The 11,986-nt window shown below is 32.0% G+C and overlaps 2 protein-coding genes across 2 annotated transcripts; both read left to right on the forward strand.

Moving 5' to 3' along the window:
* Nucleotides 1-341: 341 nt before the first annotated feature.
* Nucleotides 342-6,182, forward strand: LOC137812357 (uncharacterized). Its single transcript, XM_068614301.1, has 15 exons — nt 342-765; nt 1,017-1,092; nt 2,009-2,168; nt 2,263-2,520; nt 2,718-2,892; nt 3,361-3,422; nt 3,546-3,709; nt 3,848-3,945; nt 4,238-4,296; nt 4,406-4,540; nt 4,629-4,864; nt 4,965-5,124; nt 5,362-5,437; nt 5,549-5,599; nt 5,792-6,182. The coding sequence occupies exons 2-15, from the start codon at nt 1,028-1,030 to the stop codon at nt 6,004-6,006; spliced, it is 1,914 nt and encodes a 637-aa protein (XP_068470402.1). The 5' UTR covers nt 342-765; nt 1,017-1,027; the 3' UTR covers nt 6,007-6,182.
* A 148-nt stretch (nt 6,183-6,330) lies between these two features.
* LOC137812361 (large ribosomal subunit protein P3-like) lies at nt 6,331-8,354 on the forward strand. The gene is made up of 2 exons (XM_068614305.1): nt 6,331-7,117; nt 7,840-8,354. The coding sequence occupies exons 1-2, from the start codon at nt 6,920-6,922 to the stop codon at nt 7,999-8,001; spliced, it is 360 nt and encodes a 119-aa protein (XP_068470406.1). The 5' UTR covers nt 6,331-6,919; the 3' UTR covers nt 8,002-8,354.
* Nucleotides 8,355-11,986: the final 3,632 nt, after the last annotated feature.

The raw sequence follows: 11,986 nt of genomic DNA on the forward strand, positions 1-11,986 counted from the left end.
TTATCAAATTTCATCGATTATCTAATCATTAAATACTCCTTAATTTCTTACAAAATGAAAAATCACGATTCAAATAATAAGAGACACGCTTTCTTCTTCTCATTAAGAATTAAAAAGGCAACTTTAAAAAGGCAACATGGTGGGTAAAAACAAAATGAGGTAAAGTAGGAGTGTGTTTTAATCAATAATTAATAGAGAGTTTTCAAAAGAAATATTAATAATAAGAATAAATTAAGAGAGTTGAATTTTAGCAATTAATGGAGTTAGGAAATTATGGAGAATGGACAAAGATTAGGAGGCAAATTAAGACAAAGGAAATGTCTTTTACTTTAGTTGTTTCTGGTCCTGTGCGGAGGAATCTGCGCCCACGCGCTACCCCACAATTTTCTACACACACGTCCGACACCAAATGACACAAGATGTCATGTTTTGTCACACCTCATGTGTGAAACTCACCCATTATCTTCTTTCTAAGCTCGTCAAAATTTTACCTTTTTATTCTTTCTTTCTTCCCCTACCATTGTTATCTCCAATTTCCCTTTCAACACTGCAAATTTCGTGCACATTTTAATCACCGAAACCGTTCCTTGGGCATCCGAATTTTGAATGAATTGCAACATTAGATTTAGAAGTGGTAGATACGTTCACTTCTCTGCAATTGGGATCATGCGCATAGCGTAACGTGAAGTGTGAGGGTTAAACTTAAACAAGGTCGCGACAAACCAAAATGCGATTCTTTTCGAAGAAAGCCACCACTGTATTCAAGTAAAACAGATAACCGTCACCGCTAATACGTTGCTTTCAATGTCTTCATCATATCATTAATCATCGTGTACATTTATGGTTCCCAACGCATCAACGCATTAACATTATTTTATTTTTATTATTATTATTATTATTATTATTCTTTTTTATATTTGTTTTTTAGAAATTAATTTCTTGCGGTGAATAATGTGCTGTGAAGTTGGATATTTGTAAGTATTTAACTGTGGTGGGAACATTGTTTGGTGGAACAGATGTGCTCGCAATGATGAAGTGCTTCTCTCTGTGCTTAGTCTCCTTTTGGGTTCTTCTTTCTCTCTGTTTGCCAAGGTATGCAACCATGGAATCTTCTGCTTCTCTTGCTACTGTGCATTTCACTTCTTTATGCTATATTTTTTTACATTGTTAAGATATGCGTGGTTTCTTTCCTTGTTTTTTTTATTAATTGGAGGCTTGGATAGTTGAATCTAGAACCTATTACGATTCTGCTTTTTTATTCACATTGCCATTGCCTGCTTCTGGAGGTTGCCAAAATGACTTATTCACACTGCTTTCGTTATTCTGGTGGATCTGTGCACAGAAACCTACCTCGTGAGTGAACAGTGATAGTGATTTAGAGAGTATTCAAGCTTTTTCCACTGATTTTTGGAATTACCAAGCTGAATGTGTAGTTTTGTGCCTCTCCGTAGTCGATGAATCCAAACTTCATCAGAAGTTTCATGTTTTCTGTCTGTTTGAATGTGTAAATTCTCACTCTAAAAGGAAAAACTTACGCATTTACTCTCGAACTAAAAATAATAATAAACGAAAACTTTATTGTATTCGGGGCACTCTTGTTTATTCTTCAAATCATATGAACACAAGAAGGTTGAGGGCTCTCTCACATTAGGGTGGATTTGGTACTGCTGGGTGGTTTTCAGAAGCTGGTTTTATCCGTTGCCATAAATGTAGTATTTGGTAGCTAACTGTCAAAAGCTGTTTACAAAAAAAAACTTGTATTAAGTATAACCTTTAAAATCGGAAAATAATACCACTTTTGACTTAGGTCCTTGAGGTCAAACTTAGGAAGCCCAAGTCCGGTTAATTTGGAGAAGTAAGCTAGAAACTCTGCATAGATTCAATTAGAGCAGTGTCAAACTTCTGTTTTTTGTCCAAATTAATTGCAGAAAATATAAATTTAAAGTATATTAAATTAAAACCAAAGCTGTTCAATCACATTGCTTAATCTTTGAGTGTGTCATTTCAGTGTGTCATCTCAAAATATATCTGGGAGTGGCCTGCAGCAAGCTAGCCTCCCACCAAGAGGTTGGAATTCTTATGATTCCTTTTGCTGGACAATTTCTGAAGATGAATTCTTAGAAAGTGCTGAAATAGTTTCTCAACGTCTCAAGGCTCATGGATATGAGGTATAGATTTCAAAGAACAATAGTTTGTGGACGATTTGACCGTGGTAGCAGTATTTTGGTTAGATATAGACTGATTTCTTTTCAACTCTTGAAGTTTGTCGTGGTGGATTACCTCTGGTATAGGAAGAAAATCAAAGGTGCTTATCCCGATTCTCTTGGATTTGACGTGATTGATGAATGGGGAAGGATGCTCCCAGACCCGGGAAGGTGGCCTTCTTCCACAGGTGGGAAGGGTTTCAGTGAAGTAGCTGATAAAGTACATAGTTTGGGTTTGAAGTTTGGGATTCATGTTATGAGAGGGATAAGCACTCAAGCTGTCAACGCAAACACCCCTATCTTAGATACAACAAAGGTGTGCTTTGCATTTCTGCTATGACTTGAATTTTATTTTCTTTATTTCTGCATAGAAATTTGTAGTGATGGATGCCTAAATAATGTCTTTATTAAAAAAATATATGCAAAACGACCAGCTGAATATGGGAATATTTTTTGTTTACTTAATTGAAAGTTCTTGTTGACCTTTGATTCCTCCTTTTTGCAATCTCCTAGGGAGGTGCATATAAAGAATCTGGACGAGTGTGGCATGCAAAAGACATAGCAATCCCAGAAAAGGCTTGTGCATGGATGCCTCACGGTTTTATGAGTGTAAATACAAAGTTAGGAGCTGGGAGAGCTTTTTTGAAATCTCTTTATGCGCAGTATGCAGCATGGGGTGTTGATCTAGGTACTAGGACTACTAATTTGTAATCTGCTTATTATGAACTATCATGACTTGCATCATTTCACGCAACAATCATGGTGAATTTAAATAATGTGTTGCACTATCTTCACCTTAGTTTCGTTAGTGACGAGTTGTAATGTTCTTCCATAGGTAGACTTAGCTGACAGAATTGGTATTTTTGTGGTCCTATAGACTTCAAGCAATTTATCATATCAAGAAGCTTCCATTTTTACTAAAGATAATGTCAACACTGTCCACTTACTTGGGCCACACTTGTAAACCTTTAAAGCATCCATATTCCCTCGTGTGCTAATTCAGGATTTATGTAGGGAAAAAATGCAATAGAAAGGACATAGTGGACTCTTAACTGTAGGTTTTGATTTTCATTATGATTCGTGAGAATCTATATGTATGTATATATAAGCCTTTGTTTTGGCACCGATGCTGATAGATTTTCTGCTGTTCTTGCAGTGAAACATGACTGTGTGTTTGGCGATGACTTGGAACTAAATGAAATCAGCTATGTGTCAGAGGTATTCTGCAGTTTCGTCTCCCTCTTACCCTATTCCCTACCTCTCTCATTCTCACATGAACAGATGTTGATAATATTTTGCCAGCTCTGTTTTAGCTAACTTATCTGCGATGCGTCATGCCAGGTTCTCAGTGAGCTTAATCGCCCTATTGTGTATTCTCTGTCTCCTGGAACCAGTGTGACACCAGCAATGGCCAAGGATGTCAGTGGACTAGTCAACATGTATCGAATAACAGGAGATGACTGGGATAGTTGGGGGGATGTCAGGGCTCATTTTGACGTAACAAGGTGATTAAATTGTTTATATTTCTGTTTTTTGATATTTTTATCAGTCTTCACTGTGTGTTGCAATCAAGCTACTTCTCCGTGTACACTCTGTTGTTCCATCGCCATATTACATAACTCATTTTATTTAATTGTAACCAGGGATTTTTCTAGAGCTGATATGATAGGAGGAAAAGGTCTAAAGGGAAATTCCTGGCCTGATTTGGACATGCTACCATTTGGATGGCTAACTGATCCAGGTAAAGGAGACTGAGATGCTACTTTTTTATTTGCCCATTATGAATGTCATGACCATCATACTTTGGTTATTACTTATTAGTATATATTTATAGATCCATTTATCTATTCTTCATTGGTGTGAACTACAATCTCCGGGCAGTGTGGAGCATTCTCTGCAGATATACTTATTCTTGTCGATGTGCTAGTTCTTTTTCTATAGAAAACTTAAAAGATGTTTACGCTAGTGTATCCTAGATAATTGTTGGAATATGGATTATAGAGTTATTTCCTTCCCCCCTATTTTATCTGTAGGTTCAAATGAAGGTCCACACAGGTTTAGTAGGCTCAATCTTGAAGAAAAAAGGACACAGGTATTGATAAAGAAACATATCTGAGTTGCTTTCCCTTATATTTGTGTATCTATTTTGATGTGCGTACATGCATTGTGATAGACTGAGTGAGCCTATACTTATTTGACAGATGACGTTGTGGTCTTTGGCGAAGTCTCCCTTTATGTATGGTGGGGATGTGCGGAAGATCGATGCTAGCACTTACGAACTTATAACAAATCCTACCCTGCTTGAGATTAATTTCTTCAGCTCAAATAATAAGGAGGCATGTGAGCCATCTATTTTCTATTAGGAAAATAGGCACATCAGGCATACTACTTATCATGAATCATTTCACTTTACTGCAATGACAGTTTCCTTATATCACAAGCTCAAATAACTTGAAGAACCCTGAAAGACCGAAGCAAGGAACAAAGGCATCATCATATACACATTCATTAGGTTTGATTGGCTGTAGCGAATCAAAGGCGAGTGGTTGGTCTATTGAAAGTCATAACCAATATCTTGAAACAATCTGCTGGAAAAAGGGTGTAGAAAACCAGCACCAAGCTCCATTCTGCGTAAACAAGAGAGAACTTAAACTCAGATTGTAATCATGCTTTATCTTTTTCTTTTCCATTTATCCAACTTCCATTTAAACATTTGTGTTGCTGTTAACAACAGAAATTGTTACATTGGCATTGGTACAGAGATGGTGAGACTACGTCTCAACAGGACTATCGAGGGAAACATCAACTAGTTGCTACTGACAGAATGAAATTTTGCTTAGACGCTTCTCCAAAACGAAAGGTTACTTCTAAAGAGTTCAAGAGAGGAACATTTTCTCCATGCAGATGGGATTCAAATCAGGTATGTCACATTCCATACTTCATGTGCAAGAGTTGTATGTGGCTCTAGCTAAATCTTTAAAAGGTTTATGTGATGTAACCTTTGCAACATGTCTCGATTAGAATTAGAAAATTAATCTGGGGATCAACTTCGTTACGTGCATATTATTATTTTTACCCCATTTGAGTATATCATATGCCTTAGCCAATTTGTATTTTTTTTATTCCAATGAAAACTGATGCATCTGGTGTTCTACAGATCTGGGAACTGCACTCCAATGGAACCATGGTAAATAGTTACTCCGGTCTTTGTGCAACAGTAAAGCTTGTTGAAGGTGAATTTTTCTAGACACTTACCACTTTTTACAACTAATTTAATTTCTTCTTTCTTCCTTTCCCCCACTCCTTGTATTTATCACTCGTGAAAGCAAATTGGTCATTTGCAGATGAGGCTAAGGCTGGTGGGATTCGCTCTTGGACTGCAACAGGAAGAAAAGGTCTCTACTTTTAGCAAACACTCTGGAGGATGACAAGAATTTTCTTCTTTTCTGCAACTGCATAGCATCAAAATTGAAAAAAAAAATGCTTATTTCTTAACCATGAGTACCATTTTATAGGATCAATTTCACCCACTTCACAAATCCTAATATAAACTGTTTTACAACTATGGATGTTTTATCTCTATTCAGGGGAAATCTATCTTGCTTTCTTCAATCTAAGCGATGAGAAGACGAAGATATATGCAAAGACATCATATCTGGAGAAGGTTCTTTCTGACAGAAAGATCGATTCATGCAAGGGGACGGAAGTGTGGAGTGGAAAGGATGTCGTCACAACACAGGGGATGATATCAATGAACGTGGAAACTCATGGATGTGCACTATTTGTTCTAAATTGCAACTAGTCTTTCTTCCAATTAGTTAAACACAGAAAAATCAAATAGCATCTCACTGTTCAGTCTTTTTCTCACTCTATTTAATTATGGTTTCTCTGGTTGGGGTTAGGTGAAAATTTGTGCTTGACAAACTCTGCAACAACACATTTTGATTCTTTCTCTTGAAGCATAATTTCTCTTTATAACAGTTTCAACTTTAGTTAATGAAAACAACATTTATGTATTTAAAAACAGTTTACAGGAACTAGATAGCAGAATTTGTCTAAATAGTTGAGAAACACGTGTTTTATTTGTCTGAGATCTTTTTTCCTTTTTATTTTATTTATTTATTTATTTTAATTTTATTTTGCAAAGTACATATTAAATTAGTTGCAAATAAAGAAGACGTGAATGAAAGTAACTTAACACTATAAGACCGTGAGTTTGTATAATTAAATTTTATATTATCAAATGCTTGAAATTTTCTTTTTGTGCTAATTAATATTATTAAATATTTATTTCTTATTATAATCATGGTATTGGGAGAGACATATTTGAAAACATTTTTTTTTTAAATTGAAACCACTTCATATTCTTATGTTAATTTTATTTTTATTAGTTTTTGACTCATGCTCAAATATCACTTCTGAATCCATTAAGTTCTCAAATTTAATATTAATAGTCATTCTCCAAATAAATTATTGCACCGCATTTAAATAGTTGGTGAGTAATGTTAATTCACCCATAATATTATAAGCACGAGATTAACAAATAATATTATAATAAAATATTGGAATGGGCTAAATGGGCTTTTCACGTCCTCAGCACTAGGGTTCCAAAGCCTCACTGCTACATAAACGATTCTTCCAACCCAAAGGCCGTCACTGCAACTTTGCTCTCTGCGACTCTTCAATTTCGAATTAGGGTTTCGCTCAGAGTGGCCATGGGAGTCTTCACATTTATCGTACGCAAATCCGGCGCCGACTGGACTGCCAAACAACACTCCGGTGACATCGAGTCCTCCGCCGGCTCCTCCTACGATCTTCAACGGAAGCTTGTTCAAGCTGCCCTCGCCGCTGACTCCTCCGGCGGCGTTCAGTCCTCTTTCTCTCCCGTGTCCCCTTCCTCTGCCATATTTCAGGTACACCTTTCACATCTTTGACGAAACTTTACGGTTTATATTTGCTCTGCCTTTATCTTTTCCTTTTAAAATTTCTTTGCTCTATTTTGTAATTTATTTATTTGTTTGGATTTGTTTGATTCCGTATGTTATTTTAATCTACATGTCATTGCATAAAGTGCTTCGAAATGATGGTTATGTTTTTGTTATGCTATTTTTCTTCTGTGAAGAATGCTGGTTCATTTCATTTGTTTGAGATTTTGCTGATGATTTAATGGTTTGGCTGTATTTGTTCTCTTTATTGCACTCTTTGGTTTTTCATTCGGGAATCTGACTTGAAGAGAATTATGAGTTAACTGTTCAGTGCTACCGCTTGTGAAGCTTCATTGTGTTCATTTCCTAAAAGTATAAATTTGTGTGCTGGTGCTTGCCGATGATGGAACTTAGGTGCATTTCTTCAGTTGAAATTGGTGTTTAAATAAATGATCATTAGATCTTTAATACAAGTCACTATTACGCAGATTATCAAAGTGAAACTATGTGAGAATATTTTTACAATTAGATCCTATTTAAATTAAACAATAGTATCAAATGCATTTATGCACCTCCACTAAAGTTGGTTGAAGAATACTTATGTTATTGGTGATAGATCATGTGTTTTTGCCTTGTTGGTTTATCTTTTGGATTCAAGCATTTCGTGGTGGGTCATTGATGAGTTTATATTTATTGATTGTTTTATTCAGGTGATAGTGGGTGGTGCAGTATTCGTTGGAGGTGGTGCGGCTGCAGCTGCTCCTGCCGGGGGTGCTGCCCCAGCTGGCGACGCTGCCCCTGCTCCTGAGAAGAAGGAAGAGAAGGTGGAGGAAGAGTCCGATGACGATATGGGCTTGGGTCTGTTTGATTAGAGTTCTGCTTTTTATTGAGTTTTGATTGGAAAGATATTCTAGTGTTTAATCCTATAAATTATTTTGTGTATTGCATTGCTCCAGTTAATGCTACATTGAACTCCATCAGATAATAGTTTTTTTTTGTGATGTGACCTAAATCTTTCATCTGTATCGGGTTTTGCTAATTATTTCTTTTTAAAAAATGGCTCGCTCTTGGTCTAATAACTGGCGGATAGACTTCGTGGTAAAGTTACCTGCATACATCTTTCTACCATTAATGACTTTATTTTCTCATCTACTTGTGATTTGATTGCAAGTGAAATGGAGGAGAGGAAGTGAAAATAGGTGAAAATTAATGAAGTGGTTTTGATATACAGTTCAGAAGTTGTATAAACATTTTCAATTGATAAACTAATTCAACAATAAACATGTTCAACAATGATAATTGGTTATTAATATTGATTACTGATTACAAACTTTTTTTTAAACGTGAAATTATTTATTTCAGTGTTGCAAGAGTTACATAATTGATTATTGACTATGACCATGAAGTTTTTGAAGTTAGTTTTTAGAAATTAAATGTTAATATTTTACACCATTTTTTTCAGCCTCATATTTCTCGTTTTATCCATTTTTCCCCAATAAGAATAGATATTGCCTTAAATTTCCTTGATGTTAAGACTCAGTAAGTTGAAAATTAATCTGTCTGAGTAAAAGTGAAAAAAAAAAAACATGAAGAAAAGTGAAGAGGGGACAAGAAAGTTGTCTCGTGTTTAGGGTTTTATTTAAGCTTGTTTGTATGCCACTTATTCTAATAAATATAGGATTGAAATTCTTAATTTTTAAGAATGAGTAAAAGGAGTGTGTTTTTCTAATGTGGAAAAAGTGATCTTATTATATATATATATATATATATATATATATATATATATATATATGAGCTTGTGACATCCTAAAAATATAATGTTTTTTACAAAATGGAATGAAAAGAAATTAATTTTTTCTTAGTGCATATATGTTCGTGTATGTATGTCAATAATCACAATTCATAAATAAACAAAGATAAATTAACAAACCAAAATTTCAACATACAAAATATAATTAAAAGTACTAATATGATTAATAATTCATAATTATTTTAATTTTCACCCAAATATAATCATAACAAAAATCAAAATATCAATCACAATAATTTGATTTTATTTTAATCATATAGACCACTCATACCTCTATATAATTAGATTTCATTAGATACCAATTATGTATTTTCAATTATAATCATTAGATTTCATTTCAATTCACAATAACTTGATTTCATTTCAATCATATTAACTAAATATGGATTTATTGTTTTTCAAATTACTCATTAAGTATTCTCCTACCTAAATTCAAACATGTAATCCTGAGTGTCTACAACGAGACTCATTGTATGCAAACTCTCTCCTCCCCTTCTCAAAACCTAATATCTTAGTCTAAATGACTTAGATTATCAATGTATTAGAATATATGTTTTTTTTTTATATTTAATGTACTAATATACAACATCTCATACATGATCCCAAATGTATGACATCTCATAGAAGCTTTCATCATTCACATAGCACATTATTCACATGCAATGCATATCAATCACTCATACATTATCTAAGACCTCTCAAATTACATATATATCTCAATTTCATACACCTTCCATCATTCACAACAATCCATATTCTTTAAACATTGCACTATTCAATTGAACATATAAACTAATATTCATTTTATATTTATAAAAATAAATCATATATAATAAAATTCAATGAAAATACAATAAGAAAAGGAAGAGAAAGAGACATTGTTCAAAAAATCATTCGTGACTAAAATTTGTTCAAACATCATTCTTCAACTATTTCAATACAATCTCAACTATTCAAATTCATACTCATTAATCCATAATCAATTTCAATTTATCTAGCTTTATACCTTAGCATGCATAATCCAGTTTGATCCTATGTGATAATCGTTTATTTTCAAACGAACTTCGTACTACTTTAATTCAATGTGATGATTATTTATTTTTCAAAGTACTTCAAATTATTATTATATTCGTAAATTTTCAAATAACTTGACAAGACTTTATGATGTAAAAAATATATTTTATTAAATAATGTGTCTTATTCAAACCTTGTCCAACAAAATAAAACACACCTTAGAGACAACAATTGAACTAAAAAAAGTACATCATTCGTTTACCATGTTTCAACTATAGTATAAGTTGTACTATACTTTTTCGACTAGTCATAAAATCAAAGAATTTTCCGTTGCTTAATGTTGTTACATGTCAATTATTGTATCTTGCAGAATATCCTTGTTCTTCTGAAAAAATACTTTCCACGTATGTTTGAAATGTATTAACAAATGATGAGTCAATCTCAATATTGATGAAGTCGAGATGATACTTTGAATTTTAATGAGAACATGAGAAAAAAATTATAGAATATTAGTATAAAAATAAGTAAGAGAATTGATCATATAATTGATTTATATTTGTAACTTCTTAGACTAAATGTGAATATTTTAAAATATATTTAAAATAAATCAAATATATAATTTAGTAACCATTTATCATTTCATTAATTATAATCATATAGGATTCATATTCGATATAGACTAACACATTCTATTTGATTGAATTCTATTATAATTATTGTGTTGTGATATTTTTTTTAGATAAATTTAAGAACAGAAAAAGGGAGGGTGAACAACTAAGAAATTCCTAACATTGTTCAGTTCAAGTGAAGAAAAGGCCATGTTGTATGCATTCTCAATGGCTGTAATTATTGAGGCACGAATCCTAAATACAATGAATGGAATATTCCTTTCCAATCGTACAACAAAATGTTTTAAGAGTCAAAGCATATTATGAAAACAAACACACATATATATATATATATATATATGTGTGTGAAGGATTTAACAAAAATGCACTTCAGGGATGAAAAATTATAATACAATTCTTCAATCAATAATGATTAATTATTATTATTAGGGGAAATGGTCGAATCCGTAGGTTCACATTTTCTTACATAATTAAAATAATTGTTATATAATAATAAAATAAAGGAAAATTAGTTTGTAAAATAAAAAATTATCTCAAATAATAAGAGTAAAATTGTAAAAAGAATTTTGTCAAAAAAGCTGAGAAAATGACATGATACTTATGTATCAGTATAGATGTAATTAAAAATATTAACTTTTGTGACGATTCTTTTCAAATCATACTTAAAGTATTCTCAAATTAATTGGTTTTAAAAAAAAAGTTATGCTGCTAATTAATAGAATTAAACTTATAAAAGAAATCAAAATTACTTTAACAATGTAATTATCATTACTAAATTAAAATATTACTAAATTATTTTTTTTATAAAAAAATTAGTTGAAATGTTATATGACTATAAATTTAATTATAAATATTGCATTATTAAATAAAAACATGTGGAGACTTTTTTAAAAATCATATGAATACAAAAACATTTTTTCAACTTAGTTTTTATTTTTAAATTGCATATATTTTGCTGTGAGTAATACTCACATATAACCTCGATACATCAATTGGAAAATCTAGAATTAGATAGATTTATAATGTCTTTATCATACATTTTGCTAATAAATAAGTGAAACAAAACCATAACTTATTGGATTTGTAAATATTTTATCATAACATATACATATATATGATTTAAATTAAATATTTTTTCCAAAATTAAACATGGTTTTACAAAAATATCAAATTGTTTAGTTATTTTATTTATTAGTATTCTATATTAATATCATTTGATCTATCTTGAATAAATGACACACAAATACATCATTTTAATTTTTTTTTTTATAAATTTATAAAGATTTTATTTAATTCCAATAAATTAGATTTTTCTTATTTTCTTAAATGTTAGAAAAATTGTTCTTCATGTTTTATACATTTGTGGTAAATGAAAATAAATAATATAATATTTAAGTATTCTGG

The sequence above is a fragment of the Phaseolus vulgaris genome, chromosome 2, assembly GCF_000499845.2.
Source record: "Phaseolus vulgaris cultivar G19833 chromosome 2, P. vulgaris v2.0, whole genome shotgun sequence".
Lineage (NCBI taxonomy): Eukaryota > Viridiplantae > Streptophyta > Magnoliopsida > Fabales > Fabaceae > Phaseolus > Phaseolus vulgaris.

What these genes read in the sequence shown, in the direction of transcription:
- LOC137812357 (XM_068614301.1), top strand. Translation starts at nt 1,028, where the DNA reads ATGATGAAGTGCTTCTCTCTGTGCTTAGTCTCCTTTTGGGTTCTTCTT. An exon ending in CTATCTTAGATACAACAAAG is followed by an intron (nt 2,521 to 2,717) that starts GTGTGCTTTGCA and finishes GCAATCTCCTAG; the next exon opens with GGAGGTGCATATAAAGAATC. An exon ending in GCTCATTTTGACGTAACAAG is followed by an intron (nt 3,710 to 3,847) that starts GTGATTAAATTG and finishes AATTGTAACCAG; the next exon opens with GGATTTTTCTAGAGCTGATA.
- LOC137812361 (XM_068614305.1), top strand. Translation starts at nt 6,920, where the DNA reads ATGGGAGTCTTCACATTTATCGTACGCAAATCCGGCGCCGACTGGACT. An exon ending in CTTCCTCTGCCATATTTCAG is followed by an intron (nt 7,118 to 7,839) that starts GTACACCTTTCA and finishes TGTTTTATTCAG; the next exon opens with GTGATAGTGGGTGGTGCAGT.